Below are 20,821 nucleotides of genomic sequence, written 5' to 3'. Positions count from 1 at the left end.
TGAGGAATACTACTTTGTAACTTTTTTCTATTTTTTAAGAATTATCTTTGTTAGCTTTAAGTATTTACGTTAAGCTGCCCTCAAAATGAGTTGAGAAATGTTTCCTTCTCTTTTTTCTAAGTGTTTGTATAGGATTGACATTCTTTATTTTTTGGTACTTGATATAATTCATCAGTGAATTTATGAGTTTTCTTTGTGGGAAAATCTTTGATAAACTAATTTTTTTTTTTTTTTTGAGATGGAGTTTCGCTCTTGTTACCCAGGCTGGAGTGCAATGGCGCCATCTCGGTTCACCGCAACCTCCGCCTCCTGGGTTCAAGCAATTCTCCTACCTCAGCCTCCTGAGTAGCTGGGGTTACAGGCACGCACCACGATGCCCAGCTAATTTTTTGTATTTTTAGTAGAGACGGGGTTTCACCATTTTGACCAGGATGGTCTCGATCTCTTGACCTCGTGATCCACCCGCCTCGGCCTCCCAAAGTGCTGGGATTACAAGCTTGAGCCACCATGCCCGGCCCTTTTTTTTTTTTTTTTTAGAGACTGAGTTTCGCTCTTGTTACCCAGGCTGGAGTGCAATGGCGCGATCTCGGCTCACCGCAACCTCCGCCTCCTGGGTTCAGGCAATTCTCCTGACTCAGCGTCCTGAGTAGCTGGGATTATAGGCACGCACCACCATGCCCAGCTAATTTTTTGTATTTTTAGTAGAGACGGGGTTTCACCATGTTGACCAGGATGGTCTCGATCTCTTGACCTCGTGATCCACCCGCCTCGGCCTCCTAAAGTGCTGGGATTACAGGCTTGAGCCACCGTGCCCAGCCCCCCTTTTTTTTTTTTAAGACAGAGTCTCACTCTGTTGGCCAGGCTAGAGTGCAACAGTGCAATCTCCGCTCACTGTAACCTCCGCCTCCCAGGTTCAAGCAATTCTCCTGCCTCAACCTCCTGAGTAGCTGGGTTTAGAGATCCGATATCGCCATGTTGGCCAGGCTGGTCTTGAACTTCTGACCTCAGGTGATCCCTTTGCCTTGGCCTCCCTCAATTTCTCTGCCAGGCACAATGGCTCATGCCTAATCCCAGCACCTTGGGAGGCTTAAGGCAGGAGGATTGCTTGATGCCAAGAGTTCGAGACCAGCCTGGGCAATGTAGTAAGACCCCCCATCTCTACCAAAAAAAATAATAATAATAATAATTAATTACTTTTATGCACTCAGTGTTATTTCTAACCTGGTTTTTTAAAAAGTATGTATTTTTCAGTGTTAAAATATTCATATTTATAATTTTATTATAAGATATTCTATGAAGCTATACTGTTGCTTAATCAAGGGGTTTTGTCATGGTTTACAAAACTGCCTCCAGTGTTCAGGTTGGAGAATCTCCTATAAGTTTCCTTGCTGTCTTGCACAAGATACAGTTAGTAAAAGAAATATATGTAAATGCTTTTAATTTAGCAGTGTATTCCCTTATATTTTTAAAAGCAATTTCATCCTCAAGAAGAGCATTTAAGATAATGTGAATGTTAGCAAAATTTGTCTCACTTTAGATACTATTTGTAGGTATTATTGCTGTATTTCTTTAAACTTAGCAGTTAACCCCATTTCTCTCTCTGTTTTGAAGCTAAATGTTGCCAGCTACCTACAAATGATTTGCTTAACTGAGAATTTTAGAACTGATGTAAAAGACTTTGTAACCTTGTTAGCTGCAAATAATTGTGATATCAGAAAAAGTATCCTTTACCTACATTTCTGGATTAGAAGTGGAGGCGGATTTTTAGAAGAAAGACCATTAACCCTTTATCGTAAGTTGATTTGTTATTAAATAAATTTCTATTATGGGACCCTGTTTTAAAATCAGTGCTATGACTGGGTGCAGTGGCTCATGCCTGTAATTCCAACACTTTGGGAGAGTGAGGTGGGAGTATCTCTTGAAGCCAAGAGGTCCAGATCAGTCTGTGCAGCACAGTGAGAGCCCTGTCTTTATGAAAATTTATGGGAGGCCAAGGCAGGAAGATCACTTGAAGCCAGGAGTTCAAAACCGGCCTGGACAAGAAAGTGAGACCCCCATCTCTACAAAAAAAAAAAAAATTGTTTTGATTAGCAGGGCATGGTGGAGTGCGCCTGTAATGTGGGCTACTCAGGAGGCTAAGGTGGGAGGATCACATGATCCCAAGAGTTTGAGGCTGTAGTGAGCTATGATTGTACCACTGCACTCCAGCCTAGACAATAGAGCAATACCCCATGTCTTAAAAAAATTTTTTTTTTTAATTAAAAAAAACTCTGTGCTATACTAGAATAGTTGAAAGATTATAAAACTTTTAGGCATCTTGTTATGTTAATCTTCAAAATAAATATGCATATGTTAACTTTGTTCATAAAATGTTTCGGCCTGGAACAGTGACTCACAACTGTAATCCCAGCACTTTGGGAGGCCAAGTAGGATGGATCGCTTGAGTTCAGGAGTTTGAGACCAGCCTGGGCCACTTGGCAAAACACATCTCTACAAACAATTGGCTGGATATGGTGATGTGTGCCTGTTGTCCTAGCTACTCAGGAGGTGGAGATAGGAGGATCACTAGAACATGGGAGATTGAGGCTACAGTGAGCCAAGATCATGCCACTGCACTCCAGCCTGGGTGATAGAATGAGACTCTGACTCAAAAAAAAAAAAAAAAATTTTTTGTAAACACCAAATTAGAATTAAACTGGACCTAGAAAGCTGGATTTTTTTCCCTGGCCATGCTACTCTTTGCAATTAATAGGTAAGCTCCAAAATTCACTTCAGTTTTTTGAGCTTGTTTCTTCACCTCAAAAATGAGAGATTTGAACTAGATAATCTGTAGGTTACTTTTCCTTTTGTAGTTGTGCTTTTAAGACGATCTCATTGTTTAATTTAAAAAAACACATACAGGCTGGGTGCAGTGGGTCACGCCTGTAATTCCAGCACTTTGGGAGGATGAGGTGGGTGGATCACAAGGTTAGGAGATTAAGCCCATCATGGACAACGTGGTGAAACCCTGTCTCTACTAAAAATACAAAAATCAGCTGCCTGTGGCGGAACACACCTGTAGTCCCAGCTACTCAGGAGACCGAAGCAGGAGAATTGCTTGAACTCTGCAGATGGAGGCTACAGTGAGCCGAGATCATGCTACTGCTCTCCAGCCTGGGCAACAGAGCGAGACTCTGCCTCAAATAAATAAATACATAAAATAAACACACACAAAATCCCACCCTATTCCCCTTTCCTCTTCAAAAATTTTTTTTTGTTGAGGTGGGGTCTCAATATATTGCCCAGGCTGGAGTATAGTGACTGTTCACGGGCAGGATCATAGTGCAGGATAGCCCTGAACTCCCGGGCTCAAGTGATCCTCGTGTCCTAGCCTCCTCAGTAGGCCCCTGTGTCCAGCTTCCTCCCCAGAAATTAGACTGTTAAATTTTCAAACTGTTACTTACACATTTATTAACATATGGTTTCTTAGAAACAAATAATACTATAATTATTATTTAACAACTTTTTCACTTACTAAAAACATTGATTTTTCTTTTTTCTTTTTTTTTTTTTTGAGATGGAGTTTCGCTCTTGTTGCCCAGGCTGGAGTGCAATGGCGCGATCTCGGCTCACCGCAACCTCCGCCTCCTGGGTTCAGGCAATTCTCCTGCCTCAGCCTCCTGAGTAGCTGGGATTACAGGCATGCACTACCATGCCCAGCTAATTTTTTGTATTTTTAGTAGAGACGGGGTTTCACCATGTTGACCAGGATGGTCTCGATCTCTCGACCTTGTGATCCACCCGCCTCGGCCTCCCAAAGTGCTGGGATTACAGGCTTGAGCCACCGCGCCCGGCTAAAAACATTGATTTTTCTACATGAATATATATAATACAGTATTCCTTTTATGTGACTATAATGTACAATCACTTTTAGCTTCAGGAGTCTTTAAATTCTATCTTTCCTGGGGATTTTTTATTTCAGAAATGCTTTATTTTAGTTTTTCAGTCATCATTTGTTACCTAATTCAAGTCACAGACACTTTTTGAGTACCTTCTCCATGCCAGGTCCTGTGTTTACAGGGTTAGGACATGGTTCCTCGCCTGAAGAAGTTTTAGTTTGTGGTTTCCATGTTCCACAGTCACAGTTCTCTAGTTACAGCTCCTACTCTGGTAAATATGCAAATATTTCAAGGAAACCAAGGTGAAATGATGTAATATTAATCCCTTATCCATTTTTTTCCTTTAATTAATTTAACATTTTAACATATTCTTTTTTTTTTTTTTTTTTTTTTTTGAGACAGAGTTTCGCTCTTGTTACCCAGGCTGGAGTGCAATGGCGCGATCTCGGCTCACCGCAACCTCCGCCTCCTGGGTTCAGGCAATTCTCCTGCCTCAGCCTCCTGAGTAGCTGGGATTACAGGCACACGCCACCATGCCCAGCTAATTTTTTTTTTTTGTATTTTTAGTAGAGACGGGGTTTCACCATGTTGACCAGGATGGTCTCGATCTCTCGACCTCGTGATCCACCCGCCTCGGCCTCCCAAAGTGCTGGGATTACAGGCTTGAGCCACCGCGCCCGGCCTATTCTTTTTTTTTTTGAGACAGGGTCTTACTCTATTGCCCAGACTGGATTGCACTGGTGGTGCAGTCATGGCTCACTGCAGCCTCAATCTCCTGGGCTCAAGCCATCCTCGAGCTTCCTGAGTAGTTGGGACCACAGGGCATGCACCACCATGCCTGACTAATTTTTGTATTTTTTGTAGAGACAGGGGTCTCACTATGTTGTCCAGCCTGGTATTGAACTTCTGGGCTCAAGCGATCCACCCGCTTCAGCCTCCCAAAGTGCTGGGATTACAGGCATGAGCCACCTCATCCAGCTTCGTATTATTATTTTTCAAAGTAGATATTCTATTCAGTGTAAGCTCATAGCTTTAACCATTTCTCAAAAGTAAATATAATGCATAACACATGGAAAGTATCCTGGTATAACAAATTAGTTAATAACTTTTTGATATACCACTGGATATAAATTGTTACAGCAAGAACTTTAGAAGAAGAAAATAAGTATAGTATAGGTTCTCTTCTTTTTTTTTTTGAGACAGAGTTTCGCTCGTTACCCAGGCTGGAGTGCAATGGCGTGATCTCGGCTCACTGCAACCTCCGCCTCCTGGGTTCAAGCAATTCTCCTGCCTCAGCCTCCTGAGTAGCTGGGATTACAGGCACGTGCCACCATGCCCAGCTAATTTTTTGTATTTTTAGTAGAGACGGGGTTTCACCATGTTGACCAGGATGGTCTCGATCTCTCGACCTCGTGATCCACCGGCCTCAGCCTCCCAAAGTGCTGGGATTACAGGCTTGAGCCACCGTGCCCGGCAGGTTCTCGTCTTAAAAATAATTTTTTTTATATACATTTCATTCCTGTGTTTGTTTTTTAAAAAAATGAATTTCAAAGCAATTTCATCCTCAATATGAAATTGTTTAAAAAAAATAAACACAGATACATAAAGTAAAACAATATTCCCCTGCTTCTTAAAAGTAGCCACTGTTAGACCTTTATGCATATAAAATGCAGATACATACTTATTTAGCAAAATTAACCAGTACTATATGTATATTGTTAGACAGGTTTTTTTTTTTGTTTTTGTTTTTTTTTTGAGATGGAGTTTCGCTCCTATTACCCAGGCTGGAGTGCAATGGCACAATCTCGGCTCACCGCAACCTCTGCCTCCTGGGTTCAGGCAATTCTCCAGCCTCAGCCTCCTGAGTAGCTGGGATTACAGGCACGCGCCACCATGCCCAGCTAATGTTTTGTATTTTTAGTAGAGACGGGGTTTCACCATGTTGACCAGGATGGTCTCGATCTCTTGACCTCGTGATCCACCCGCCTCAGCCTCCCAAAGTGCTGGGATTACAGGCTTGAGCCACCGCACCCAGCTTTAGACAGTTATTTTTAAGTTTATCGTCAGCACATACGGTTCTATACCAGTTTTTCACTGCTGCATGCTTTTCTATAGAATAGAGTGGATGTAACATAATTTAATTAACCATTACTTAGACATTTAAATTATCTTCAATTGTGATTAAAATACAGTGAATGTCTTTATACATATATCCCTGAATATGTCAGTAATTCTGATGGAGAGAATTCTAGAAGTACGACTGCTGGGTCACAAAGGCTGTCTACACTTTACATTTTGATAGTTGTTGTCAGACTGCCCTCTGACAATAATTGTACCAACTTATGCCCCATGCATAGTATATGATGGTTTTTTATCTGTACTGCTGACAGAACTAAATTATCATTCTTTTAATTTTGCCAATTTAAAAAGTGAAATATGTACAGTATCTTATTTCGAATTTGCACTTCTGTCCTTAGTGGTGAAATTGCATATCTTTTATTTAGGACTTTGAAATTATTAGTATTATTACTATTTTTTGAGACAGAGCCTAGCTCTGTTGCCCAGGCTAGATAGAATACAGTGGTGTGATCTTGGCTCACTGCAGCCTCTGCCTCCTGGGTTCAAGTGATTCTCCTGCAAGTAGCTGGGATTACAGGCGTACACAATCACACCCAGCTAATTTTTTGTATTTTTAGTAGAGATGGGGTTTTGCCATGTTGGCCAGGCTGGACTTGAAATCCTGACCTCAGGTGATCCACCCACCTTGGCCTCCCAAAGTGCTGGTATTACAGGTGTGAGCCATTGAGCCCAGCTGAAGTTACTATTATTTTTTTTTTTTCCCCAGCCAGAGTCTTGCTCTGTTGCCCAGGCTGGAGTACAGTGGCATGATCTCAACTCACTGCAACCTCCGCCTTCCAGGTTCAAGCTATTCGCCAGCCTCAGCCTCCGTAGTAGCTGGGACTACAGGTGTGCGCCACCACACCTGGCTAATTTTTGTATTTTGAGTAGAGACAAGGTTTTACCACCTTGGCTAGGCTGGTCTGAAACTCGACCTCAAGTGACCTGCTTGCCTTGGCCACACTTGAGGTCAGGAGTTCAAGACCATCCTGGCCAACATGGTGAAATCCAGCTACTCGGGAGGCTAACACAGGAAAATCGCTTGAACCCAGGATGTGGAGGTTGCAGTGAACTGAAATCCCACCACTGCACTCCAGCCTGGGTGACACAGAATGATACTCTGTTGAATGAATGAATGAATGAATGTTATATTGTACTCTTAATGAATTAAACACATGGAAAAGAACAAAGTGGGGGTATTGATCCAGAAGATGTCAAAGGATCTCAGGCTTTAAATAATTGTTTGATACAATTTGATATAATATATATATAGCTAAGATTTTATTTTGTAGGAGGAAGTAGCAGAAATGTACAACTAGTTTGCTCTGAAGATGGCCTTGATAACAAAATTCACCCTAAAAATAATAAAAGGAAACGTGCAGACCTTCCGAAATGTGACAGTGGCTGTGCTGAGACCTTGTTTGGCCTTAGGAACATTTTTTCCCCATCTGAAGACTTGTTTTCATTTTTAAAGGTATTTTCAACGTCTATCTTACAGTGTTGAATTTATATTCCTTTTCATATTCCTAACACTAGATTCCTACCTTTTGAATCTCAAGCTTAACTTAAGAATATGCCTATGATTTGTATAAGCAATCTCTGATTTTAATGCTTTCTACCACTTTGACAAATGGTACATAGGCATTGCTCTGACTGCATATTATAGGATTTAGAATAGATTTTAGAAAAATTTTCAGACTATTTCAGAGAAGTAGCTTTAAATAAATGAGCTGCTGCTTTTTTTTGAGACAGAGTCTTGCTCTGTCGCCCAGGCTGGAGTTCAGTGGCACCATCTTGGCTCATTGCAACCTCTGCCTCCCCGGTTCAAGCAATTCTCTGCCTCAGCCTCCCAAGTAGCTGGGATTACAGGTGCCCGCCACCATGCCCAGCTAATTTCTGTATTTTTAGTAGAGATGCGGTTTCACCATCTTGGTCAGGATGAGTCTTGAACTCCTGACCTCATGATCCAACCACCTTGGCCTCCCAAAGTGCTGGGATTACAGGCATGAGCCATCACGCCCAGCATAAATAAGCTTCTAATTATAATTGGAGTATATACTAAATACATAGAGAATTCTCCAAATTAACAGTCTAAATTCAATTGTTAGACTTATAGTACTATTTTGATGTATTAAGTATAGATAAATAAAATTATGATGGGTAGTGTCTCAGTACTTTGTAGTTAGAATAGGTGTAACACTGTATTCATATGGGTAGAAAAGTGTTCAAACACTGTACTGCTGTAACTTTCTTTACTCAAAATTCTTTTTCAGCACAAAATCACAACGAAGGAAGAATGGCATAAACTCATTCAGCTTCTTACTGAATTCCAAATGCGGAATGTAGATTTTTTATATAATAATCTTGAGTTTATTCTGCCATTACCAGTTGACACCATTCCAGAAACAAAAAACCTTTGTGGCTCATCAGTAACTGTGGATACCAGTGGAGCAACAAAAAGTATGAAATGTCTTGGTAGGAAACATTCTGAAAGAGAACAGCCATTGAAAAAGTCACAGAAAAAGAAACAAAAGAAAAAATTGGTAACATTAGATGATAGTGACTTATTCGACACTGACTTGGACTTCCCTGATGAATTGATTAGCCTGTCCCCTGTGTCATCTTCCTCAAATTCAGAAGAAAAGAAAGCCAGAGACAAAGGAAGCAATCCAGAGACAAAGAAATCTATTTCTTGTCCTCCCAGAATACCTGCAGGAAAAAAAAGTTCTCCCCTTGTTTCTCATTGTTTAAATTCTCTCTCTGAATTCGTGGATAATATGTCCTTCTTAGATGCCCTTTTAACTGATGTAAGGGAACAAAAGGAATACGGTAGAAATGACTTTAACTGGACAAACGGAAAGGTTAAAAGTGGACTTTGTGATGAGTTTAGTCTTGAGAGTAATGATGGATGGACTTCTCAAAGCTCTGGAGAATTAAAGGCAGCTGCAGAAGCTCTCAGCTTTACTAAATGTTCTTCTACTATTTCAAAAGCATTGGAAACCTTGAATTCTTGCAAGAAATTGGGAAAAGATCCAACCAACGATCTTACTTTTTATGTTTCACAAAAGCGCAATAATGTATACTTTAGTCAGTCAGCAGCTAACTTAGAGTAAGTCTTACTTCCTTTACTTTTTATTCTTTAGTAATAGATGATAAAGGGGAAATCATTATTTTTTTCTTAATTTAAAAATGCTGTACTATTGATTATGGTAAGCCGTTATCATTAATAATGTAGCTTCTAATGAGACAGTTAAGGAGACCAGGTTGATTGTTGGGAAGAGAAATAATGAGTGATTGGGGTGGATCTGGGTAACGCTTGAGTGACGCAGGAAGAAATTTTGTCTTGCTGTGATAGATAGTAGATAGTTACTGAGATTTTTCTATATACTGAGTATGGGAGTGATTGATGTGTTGACAGGAAATTAATCTGGAAATGTCATCTGGTCTAGGCCAGAGGCAAGGAAACTAACCTGGTTGTGCTTGGGATTACTGCATTTGTATTGGGCATTAAAAATTAAAAGCAATGCATTACTTTTACAGCAATGCTTGGAAGAGGATAGCAGTCATTAAAAGTGTATTTTCTAGTCGATCTCTTCTGTATGTGGGTAATAGACAAGCTAGTATAATTGAATACCTGCCAACCCTTCGAAACATCTGTAAGACTGAGAAGCTAAAAGAACAAGGAAAAAGTAAAAGAAGGTAAAGGCTCTATTAAAAACAACATTTTAGATAGCTTTTTTTTTAACATTAATACATATTTTCTTAAGATGAAAATATTAATATTAAATTGTATTTTTCTTTGTAATTTTGACAGATTCCTGCACTATTTTGAAGGAATTCATCTTGACATTCCAAAAGAGACTGTGAATACTTTGGCAGCTGACTTCCCTTAATGTTCTATACTAACATTGCTTTGTATAGATTATTATGTGGTTCTTAAGATACATTTTTATATTATGTGGATCTTCATGGAAAAGTTTATTTCTCAATGTACATTTTAAACAGTTTGTATATTTTTTATTGGTGTGTAAATATTTAAAATATTTGAGTTACAGATTGTATATATGATTGTGGTAATATTTTTTCTGAATTTTTTGTATTATATGACAGCTTTGTTGGAGTATTTTTTGTATGTGGTTCATTAAGATGAACTCTGTCAAGTGTTTATATTATATTATATATTAGTTTAATATTCAGATACATTATCTTGGCTGGTCCAATGGTAGTGGGTTATCAGAACTTACTAACATTAGTGTCACTTAAGTTGTTATACAACTCCCACTGCTAAATTTGACTGACTTTTAAAAAAAAAAAAAGAAGGTAAAACAAAAACATTATCTGGTGAATTATAATTTTAACACAGAAGTTAAGGATCCTAATATTGTACAGTGGGTTTGTTTTTTGTTTTTCGGTTTTTTTGAGAAGAACTCTTGCTCTCACCCAGGCTGGAGTGCAGTGGCCTGATAGCGGCTCACTGCAACCTCCACCTCCTGGATTCAAGTGATTCTCCTGCCTCAGCCTCCTGAGTAGCTGGGTTTACAGGCACACACCACCATGTCCAGCTAATTTTTGTATTTTTTTAGTAGAGATAGGGTTTCACTATGTTGGCCAGGCTGGTCCTGAACTCCTGACCTCAAGTGATCAATCTGCCTCAGCCTCCTAAAGTGCTGGGATTACAGACATGAGCCACTGTGCCCAGCCTATATTGTACCATTTTGAGCAGTATAGATGCATGCCTGTTTATAAATGTGTATGAAGATGTTTTTACCTCTTACTTGTTCAGTTTACCTTTTCTTGTATTAATTAGTATACTGATCTAATTAAAAGTTAAAGCTAAAGGCTTTATAAAATATTTTTAAAAGTTCAGATGTAACCATCTTGGTAAATATATACATTGTATAGGTTTGAATACAGGATGTAACTTAAAAGATTTCATCCCTATACAGAAGGGAGAATTAAGATCTTCTAAAGTTTTTTTGTTTTTTGAGATGGAGCCCAGGCTAAAGTGCAATGGTGCAATCTTGGCTCACTGCAACCTCCACCTCCTGGGTTTAAGCAATTCTCCTGCCTCAGCCTCCTGAGTAGCTGTGATTACAGGCAGGTAGGCGCCACGATGCCTGGCTAATTTTTGTATTTTTAGGGGAGAGAGGGTTTCTCCATGTTGGTCAGGCTGGTCTTAACTCCCAACATCAGGTGATCCACCTGCCTCAGCCTCCCAAAGTGCTGGGATTACAGGCGTGAGCCACTGTGCCCAGCCTGAAGTATTTTTTAAAATACTTTTAAAATACAGATCTATTTTTTTCCCTCTTAAAAAAAAATAATGGGAGTATTTTCCTCCCTATAAGGATACATTTAGTATTTTATTTATTTTTAGGTTTATAATAATTCAGGGAAAAAAATCTTGTATCTTTTTTTTTTTTTTTTTTTTAAGAGGTCTCACTCTTGTTGCCCAGGCTGGAGTACAGTGGCACAGTCATAGTTCACCATAGCTTCAAACTTCTGAGCTCAAGTGATCCTCCTTCCTTGGCCTCCCTAAGCATTGGGATTATAGGTGTGAGCCACTGCACCCAGCCTTTTCATTCTTAATGATGGTAAATTCCTGTAAGATTTAGATTCACTTTTGTGATAATGCCATGTTTGTTATGAACAACTAGGTAGTTTGAGAAACTATCAAAATAGAAAACTGGCAAAGGAGATGGTTTGGATGGAAAGAAAATGATTTGCTTTTTGGATATGCATAGTTTGAGGTATCTGCATTTCCAAAGTGGAGATGTTTAGGTACACAATGACATATGTTAATGTAGAGAGACTTTATTTGTGCATGGCAACAGGTCTAGAGTGTATACCAACTCTAGGGAGTTGGAGGTGCCAGAGAAGGGAGGACTTCCACTTCTTGCTTTATGTTTCAGATTATTTGAAATATTTTTGAACAAGTATATTTCACTTTTGGATTATAGAAAATGTTCATGTTATAGAAAATATTTAATACTTTTTTTTTTTTGATAAGAGATGAAGAGATGGGGCCTTGCTATGTTGCCCAGGCTGACTTCAAACTCCTGGGCTCAAGTGGTCCTCCCCACTCAGCCTCCCAAGTAGCTGGCACTACAGGCAGGTACCACTGAGATTTAATAATTTGACACCAAAGAGATTTACAGTGGCTCACACCTGTAATCCCAGCACTTTGGGAGACCCAGGCGGATGGATCACAAGGTCAAGAGATAGAGACCATCCTGGCCAACATGGTAAAACCCCGTCTCTACTAAAAATACAAAAATTAGCTGGGTGTGGTGGTACATACTTGTAGTCCCAACAACTTGGGAGGCTGAGGCAGGAGAATCATTTGAACCTGGGAGGCGGAGGTTGCAGTGAGTCTAGTTGTGCCACTACACTCCAGCCTGGTGACACAGCGAGACTCCATCTCAAAAAAAGAGAGACTCAAGAGGCTTAGGTTCATAAAGAAGATACATTGAGGGCCTCAACTAAGGTAGACAGTGGTAAAATGGACATCAATAGATGGTCTGTCAAGTTAAAATATTACAAAGTTAAAAAATGAGCCTGCCGGGCGTGTGGCTGATGCCTGTAATCCCGGCACTTTGGGAGGCCAAGGCAGAAGGATTGTGAAGTCAGGAGTTTGAGACTAGCCTAGCCACTATGGTGAAACCCCATCTCTACTAAAAATAGAAAAATCAGCCAGGTGTGGTGGCATACACCTGTAGTCCCAGCTACTCAGGAAGCTGAGGCAGAATAGCTTGAACCTGGTAGGCGGAGGTTGCAGTGAGCCGAGATGGCATCACTGCACTTCAGCCTGGATAACAGAGTGAGACTAGGTCTCAAAAAAAAGAGAAAAGAGCCTATTAGACAAAACTTGTTTGTTTTTGGCTAATAGATTTGAGCTGATGAAAGTCACCTTTTGGGGCCGGGTATGGTGGCTCACACCAGTAATCCTGGTACTTTCGAGGCTGAGGCAGGAGGATTGCTTAAGGCCAGGAATTTGAGCCCAGCCTGGCAACAACGTGAGACCTTCATCTCTACAAAAAATGAATTAGCTGGGTATGGTGACATGTGCCTGTATTTCTAGCTATTCAAGAGATAGAGGCAGGAAGATTGCTTGAGCCCAGGAGGTGCTGCAGTGAACTGTGATTGTTATCATTGCACTCTAGCTTGGGTGAGAGTGAGACCCTGTCTGAAAAAAAGAAAATCAGCTTTTGGAGGCAGTGTGGCAACCCACATTCTACTTAGAGAATAAGAGAGGAGGATTCTATAAGCTGTGTTATCAGTTATCTTTATTTTCATAATAAGCACCACCTAGGAAAATCATTATTCTCTATTTTAACAATATGATCATGCAAATGCTTAGTATAGATAGTAGTTGCCTTTAGAGGCAGATATGTTTGTTTCTTGTTTTGTCTATTTGGCATCTTACTGTTTCTTTAATGAAAATTAAAAAAAATATTATGTGGTCTTGCTATGTTGCCCAGGCTGCTCTCGAGCTCCTGGGCACAAGTGATCTTGCCTCAGCCTCCCAGAGTGCTGGGATTATAGGCATAAGCCACTGCGCCCAGCCCCACCTTAATTTTTAACACATAAACCTGAAAGGCACAGAATCTCATAAAATGTTTATTGATTTGGTCTTGGCTTATTGTGTAGACCATTTAGTAGCCAAAAATCAGAATTTAAACATCTAAAATACACTCAAAATATGTTCTTTTCCAGTAACATGTATGTTCAAAACAGTTGGTTTTACATTAGAGCTAATAAGTATAAATTAATATGACTTTAGCACATTAACCTCAGAATTCTAAGGCTCAGAGTCAAACACTGCTAATTCATAGAAGGCAACAGCTTGTAATAATGAATCATAAAGCTCTTCTACTCTTCGTGGTTCACTAGATAAAAACATCTGTCTGTAGTGGACTATTTTATCTGATGGGAAGAACACCCGAGGATCCGCCTTCAGTACAGAATCAGAGAGGAACTGCTTCACTAGTTCTTTTCCACTAGTCCTGAAGTCACCAATCATCAGTTCAAAATGCTTCCCCACTGCATTTCGATGCATGCTCAGCACCTGATGCTGCCCATCCTGGGCAAAAGTTTTATTTAATAAGGCATACAGCATGGCTTCCACGATTTGAAAATGTAACAGTATAGGAAACATAGATGAGTTTTGAATGGAAAGTGCTCTTTTTTCCAGAACATAGAAATCTGCTTTAGGCATCTTTGAAATGATTGAAGAAATCTTTAAAAAAAGAAAAAAAAAAAAAAAAAAAGACAAAATAAAGGAGCAGAAATAATTCATTACATTTTATGTTTGGACCTCTCTCTGTCCCGCTTAGTTAACTTATACTATATTGCTACTGACAATTTTGAAATGATTGAAAAGGCATTTATGAGCAGTCTGGTTCTGTTCATGGTTCTGTCAGAACAATAGCTAAGCTAAACTGTTTAGTCCTCCTAAGTACCAGTTTCTTGATCTGTACAATGGACTTCATAATTTCTAAAATCTGTATTGGCTTTAAGATTAGACAACTTACAATTGTTTTATTAACCTACAAAAATTTTCTGGGATAGAGCATAGGGTTAGAATAACTAGGCAGGAATCAATCACCTCTGCAACTGACTAGTCATATCCGATGCTTGACTAAACCACAGATTTTATACATATAATCCAGGTAATCATTCCTGCCCATTTCACAGGGTTTTGAAAACTCAAATGAGACAATGTCATGGCATTTTGAGAAATAATCTTTATAAATAAAAGACAGTGATAATGTTCTATAACATTTAGAATGAATACCATTGATTTTCTCAGTGTCTGCCTTTGATACATAAGACATTTCTTTCTCTTTTTTTTTTTTTGAGACAGTCTCACTCTTTAACCAGGCATGAGGCTGGAGTGCAGTGGCGTGATCTCAGCTCACTGCAACCTCCGCCTCCTGGCTTCAAGCATGAGGCATTTCTTGAGCTAACTAAAGCCTGAATTTTTAAAAATCAAAGGTGTAGAAAACAATAGGAACAGAAGAAAACCCATCTTTACGTTTTATTACATTCCTTTTGGGACCAGAAGATTAAACTACACAAGGAGGTAGGAATCCGGAGGTGCAACTGCCTTACCTCTTCTAAATAGACAGATGATGAGTATGTAGTTTCCTTCATTGATCTCCAACGATCACTTTGCTGCCAGTCCAGCACGGTCAATTTGCGATCAAGGTGAGCCCAGGCAATTCTTCGAGTACCAGAAACAATAGATACGATGCTATTAGCTGCCTAAAAGAAAAGACTGGTTTAATTAGAATTGTGAAGATTTTACAGATAAAAAACTTAATCTACAAATTCAGAACGACTAGTTTTTGTAATACATATTTATAGTCTATTAATTGAGAATTATTAAAGAAATGCAGGAGTAATTATTATTATTATTCTGTTTGTTCAAGATGGCGTCTCACTCTGTCACCCAGGCTGGAGTGCAATGGCGCAATCTCGGCTCACTGCAATATCCACTTCCCACATTCAAATGATCCTTCTGCCTGAGCCTCCGGAGTAGCTGGGATTACAAGCACTCGCCACCACGTCCAGCTAATATTTGTATATTTAGTAGAGACGGGGTTTCACCATGTTGGCAGTGTGGTCTCGAACTTCTGACCTCAAGTGATCCACCTGCCTCGGCCTCCCATAGTGGTGGGATTTCAGGCATGAGCCATTAAGGAGTAATTATTATTAAAAGGTAACCAGCAGCAGTCAGTTTATAGATAAAGAACCTATACTCATTCTCAGCACCTAGCCCAAAGTGGGCATTCAAATACTCAAGTGTAGCCAGGGTTTGTACTAGATACAAGGAAACAACAAACATAAGTGTACATTTTAAGAAATGCCACCATAAAACTCGTAGAGAGGAGAAGTAGGGAAGGTTTACTGGAGGACTAGGAGAATCAGACGGTAAACGGGAAGTCATTTTACCCAGATGTCTGGAAAGATAGGCTGCTTGACATCTCACACTCCGGCAGTGGAATAAAGACTGGGAAAAGGGCAGAGGACTAGGCAGGTGTCTGGAAAGGTAAGTAACTTGCTTTATCCTGAGGGCTACAGGTGTGACGAAAAAAACCCAGAATTTTAAGGAATAACGTAAGATTAACATTTCAGAAAAATCACTGATGGTGTAAAAGGTGGGCTGGAGGGAACCAGACTAACGGTAGGGATCTGTGCTAGGTACCTGTTAAACATGAGAAAGTATTAAGAATTGAAGACAATGACAGAAGGGAAAGAAACATGGTGGGCCGGGCGCGGTGGCTCAAGCCTGTAATCCCAGCACTTTGGGAGGCCGAGGCGGGTGGACCACAAGGTCAAGAGATCGAGACCATCTTGGTCAACAAGGTGAAACCCCGTCTCTACTAAAAATACAAAAAATTAGCTGGGCATGGTGGCTCGTGCCTGTAATCCCAGCTACTCAGGAGGCTGAGACAGGAGAATTGCCTGAACCTAGGAGGTGGAGGTTGCGGTGAGCCGAGATCGCGCCATTGCACTCCAGCCTGGGTAACAAGAGCGAAACTCCGTCTCAAAAAAAAAAAAAAAAAAAGGAAAAAAAGAAAAAAGAAAAAAAAAAAAAAAACATGGTGGTAGCAGAATTAATACATAGGTTGAAAGAGGAGTCTAGGATAATTCGTTTTGTATCAGTGACTGAATGGCATCATTAATCATGATGGGCCGGGCACGGTGGCTCAAGCCTGTAATCCCAGCACTTTGGGAGGCCGAGGCGGGTGGATCACGAGGTCAAGAGATCGAGACCATCCTGATCAACATGGTGAAACCTCGTCTCTACCCAAAATACAAAAAATCAGCTGGGCATGGTGGCGCGTGCCTGTAATCCCAGCTACTCAGGAGGCTGAGGCAGGATAATTGCCTGAACCCAGGAGGCGGAGGTTGCGATGAGCCGAGATCGCGCCATTGCACTCCAGCCTGGGTAACAAGAGCGAAACTCCATCTCAAAAAAAAAAAAAAAAAAAAAAAATCATGATGAAGATAGGAGTCACGTGACCTGGAGAAGGCAGGAAGAAATGTTTTGTTTGTTTTGTTTTTGAGACGGAGTTTCGCTCTTGTTACCCAGGCTGGAGTGCAATGGCGCGGTCTCGGCTCACCTCAACCTCCGCCTCCTGGGTTCAGGCAATTCTCCTGCCTCAGCCTCCTGAGTAGCTGGGATTACAGGCACGTGCCGCCATGCCCAGCTGATTTTTTGTATTTTTAGTCGAGACGGGGTTTCACGATGTTGACCAGGTTGGTCTCCATCTCTTGACCTCGTGATCCACCCGCCTCGGCCTCCCAAAGTGCTGGGATTGTTTTGGTTTGTTTTTAATGTATTAAGTTTGGGTTGCCTGTAGGGCTTCAAAAGGGAGACATATAATAAGTAGTTGAATACATAGATTTTGCTCCCTATCAGGTCTGGGCTGACAATGGAGCACAATGCTGTATCACCTTTCTCCAACCTGGCTCACTTAAATATATTTACAAACTACTATGTTCTATAGATACTGAGGCAAATAGACAGGAATAATTAGTTCCATACCCATCTCCCTTTCGTTGCTAAGGACTGGATAAATATCTTATGACAAAATAGTTTAGATGCCCAAAATACCGACTTCCTTTTGCTTCTTTTCTTTAGCTCCGTGACTCTCAAGCTTTAGTGTGCATAAGCATTACTGAACCAGACTACACACAGTACTTCATGGGCAACCAATTTTTTTGTTGTTGTTGTTGTTCCATATTAGCTATACTGCATTAGCAACCAATTTTTTCTTAAAGGATTTTACTGCATGACTTATGTCTCCATACAAACTGACTTTAGAATCTAGTCCCCTAAATAAGATGCAACTCCACTATAATCTGGGTATAAACAGTTTTGGCCATGAATTTGGATGAGAATCCTCCCTGAAAAATTTGGTTGAAATATGTTCCAGATCAATTGCAGCAGTTCTACCCGGAGTCCATGAGTGGGCTTGAATCTGCCAGTCCTCTGAAACTATGCAGCATTCTGTGTATATGTGCTATATCTTTTTCTTTTTTTCTTTTTTTTTTGAGACAGAGTCTCACTCTGTTACCCAGGCTGGAGTGCTGTGGCACGATCTCAGCTCACTGCAAGCTCCGTCTCCTGGGTTCAAGCTATTCTCCTGTCTCAGCCTCCTGAGTAGCTGAGACTACAGGTGCACGCTACCACGCCCAGCTAATTTTTGTATTTTTAGTAGAGATGGGTTTCACCATGTTGGCCAGGATGGTCTAAATCTTTTGACCTCGTGATCTGCCTGCCTTGGCCTCCCAAAGTGCTAGGGTTACAGGCGTGAGCCCAGCTCTAGAATGTTTTTCTGTTTTAATCTTAACTATAGACGTGATTCAAGATAGAATCCTTTTTAAAGGAGTAAAGGAACATAAAATAATTTTAAATCCTGCCAGAAAGACTGGTATAATGTTCTAAAGTCACTCCCTGGCCATAACCCATCTTGGCTCCTTAATTTCTCATTAATCCTAACATCACCTTTAGACACAACCTAGTATCTCTATGACACTCCTCTTAAGCCTTGCATAGACCTACTTCTCAACATCAACTGTTCTTTCTACCTAGAATGACCTCCTCTTCCAGCCAAAGGATCTCTCCTTTAAGATCCAAATTCGGTTCTTCTAGTAAACTTTCCACAACAGTCACAGCCCACTGTTTTCTCTCCTCTCAACTGCCAATTCACTATCTGTACATCTCCCTATTTGGTAGTAATCATATACTTGCCAACTAAACCTGAAGAACCTTCCCAATGCCCAGAAGAGTGCTTTCCAGAGTAGGTTCTCAAATATTAGGCAGTACAGCAGACATGAAGAATATACCTTAAGTCTTTCTCTTTCTATGTCTGGTTTGAGGAGTTTTCTCAAGAACCGATTTTCTGGTAACTTTCTTTTATCCCCTCCAGTCTTTGAACAAAGTATGGAGTTACATACTTGAACTATATTTTTATACTGAAACAAGGGCACATTCATTAAACTCTCCAAATTCTGAAATGGCCCAAAGTTTTGTCTGTGCTTTATGATATTGATGGACCTTCTTCCACGAAGCAATCTGAAAGCTTCAAGTTCTTCAGTAGATGCTGTATTCAACACATGCAAGATGGAAGCCTGCTGTTCTGAAGAGAAGTGCTTGTCAACTGCATTTTCAGGCTCTTCTGCATTTTCATCACAAAAAGTAACATCAGAAATCATTTTCTTAGGTGCAGTGGATTTTTTCCGACAGCAGGAATTATGTAAGGCCTGGGACAGGGATGACCTCGATGGGGCCAGAAAGCATCTCCACCTCCCTAAAAGGAAAATTTAGTAAAATATAAGATGGGATGTCCTACTTCCTTTAGTGTTAGCTGCAAACTTGACTAGATGCTTTGCAAAGTCATAAATACTTTCCTGGAATTTAAGAACTACTAGAGGACAATATTAAATTGTCCTGGAGAATAATCTTAAAGAGGATTCATTTTTAAACTATTTTATATAGAGTTTTAAATAGGGCTTTTGTTTTCAAGTCAGGAGAAATGTCTTCCGATTTTTATGGATCAGACCTAAGTTTTTTACTGCCTAGAAAATTGTTATTTTGCACTCATCAGGAAGCAAGTAGTTGAAATATTTGTTTTTGAGACGGAGTCTTGCTCTGTTGCCCAGGCTGGAGTGCAGTGGCACGATCTTGGCTCACTATAACCTCTGCCTCCCGAGTTCAAGCAATTCTCCTGCCTCAGCCTCCCAAGCAGATGGGACTACAGGCATGTGCCACCACATCCAGCTAATTTTTTGTATTTTTAGTAGAAACAGGGTTTCACCATATTGGCCAGGCTGGTCTTGAACTCCTGATCTCATGATATACCCGCCTTGGCCTTCCAAAGTGCTGGGATTACAGGAAAGAGCCATCTCACCGAAATAATTATTTCAACTGCTTAACGTTTTTGATATTTTTAATGTAGAGCGATCTTTTGGTAAGTAATATTCCCCGTTAAGGTTTGTCTTCACTTCCATTTTCGCTAGTATCTCATCTGGTGGAACGAAATAAAATTAAATTTTATACGTTTTTAATAAATGTTTCAGCTAAGTGGTAGACTTAAAGGCAGTTTTATATTCTTCCGTACACTTCAAGATTTCTACCATGACGTTTTTGCAAGCATAAGAAACACCATACAGGCCCCGCGCAGTGGCTCACGCCTGTAATCCCAGCACTTTGGGAGGCCGAGGTGGGCGGATGACCTGAGGTCAGGAGTTCGAGACCAGCCTGGCCAACATGGTGAAACCCCCGTCTCTATTTTAAAAACAAAACAAAACAAAAACAAACAAACAAAAAAACACCATACAATGAATAACTCTGTAAAACTGGTGGGAAGTCACTCTAACATCACAGCCACAGGAAAGTAATGCGGCCAGAGATAAGCAAGTAGCTGTGAGAATCTGAACCATCCGCCCACTTCGAGGAGCCACCTGCGGACCCCAAGGTCAGGGAAGCACAAATGTTCCGAAAACCGCCCCCTCAGCTAGGCTGGGGCTCCAGGAGAGGGACCTGAACATGGGACACGAGGAAGGAAACACTCTAGGACAAGAGGGACATGAAGGAAACACTCCAGATTCCTCCAGAATACCTCAAGTGTTATTTCATTAGCCTCTAGCGTCAGAGGCTAATGACAGACACGAAATTAACCCAGTGTTCCAAGAACCCTACCTCCCTCCAAGAAGAGGCTAGGGACTCCCATCTCCAAAAGGAATCGGTAGCGCCGGTCTTCCTCCATTGACTTCCGGTTCCTGCGTGCTGCGCCCAAAAGCGCCCGGCCTGC

At 40.6% G+C, this 20,821-nt stretch overlaps 2 protein-coding genes across 5 annotated transcripts in view; one reads left to right on the top strand and one right to left on the bottom strand.

The window, feature by feature from the left end:
- ATAD5 (ATPase family AAA domain containing 5) overlaps window positions 1-9,896 on the top strand; it is a 60,875-nt gene extending 50,979 nt beyond the window's left edge. For 2 of the 3 annotated variants that reach the window (XM_039476376.2, XM_074388392.1), the window contains exons 19-23: window positions 1,612-1,792; window positions 7,289-7,470; window positions 8,270-9,105; window positions 9,537-9,695; window positions 9,811-9,896. In XM_039476376.2, coding sequence (XP_039332310.1) covers window positions 1,612-1,792; window positions 7,289-7,470; window positions 8,270-9,105; window positions 9,537-9,695; window positions 9,811-9,889 — 1,437 coding nt within the window. In that variant the 3' untranslated portion in view covers window positions 9,890-9,896. Of the gene's footprint in view, window positions 1-1,611; window positions 1,793-7,288; window positions 9,106-9,536; window positions 9,696-9,810 lie in introns of those variants that run through there. The other variant, XM_074388393.1, reaches the window with a different exon arrangement.
- Window positions 4,564-20,813, bottom strand: TEFM (transcription elongation factor, mitochondrial). 2 transcript variants are annotated; one of them, XM_003933010.4, is made up of 4 exons: window positions 20,710-20,813; window positions 18,855-19,318; window positions 15,108-15,260; window positions 4,564-14,232 (listed from the first exon to the last, which is right to left on the bottom strand). In XM_003933010.4, the coding sequence occupies exons 1-4, from the start codon at window positions 20,774-20,776 to the stop codon at window positions 13,795-13,797; spliced, it is 1,122 nt and encodes a 373-aa protein (XP_003933059.1). In that variant the 5' UTR covers window positions 20,777-20,813; the 3' UTR covers window positions 4,564-13,794. The 2 variants fall into 2 exon arrangements, with proteins under 2 accessions (XP_003933059.1, XP_010341914.1); XM_010343612.3 differs by having other exon boundaries at window positions 18,855-19,314; window positions 20,710-20,794.
- Between the last annotated feature and the right edge of the window lie 8 nt (window positions 20,814-20,821).

The sequence above is a fragment of the Saimiri boliviensis genome, chromosome 17 (genome assembly GCF_048565385.1).
Source record: "Saimiri boliviensis isolate mSaiBol1 chromosome 17, mSaiBol1.pri, whole genome shotgun sequence".
Classification (NCBI taxonomy): domain Eukaryota; kingdom Metazoa; phylum Chordata; class Mammalia; order Primates; family Cebidae; genus Saimiri; species Saimiri boliviensis.
This window is presented reverse-complemented; position numbering and strand designations above follow the sequence as displayed.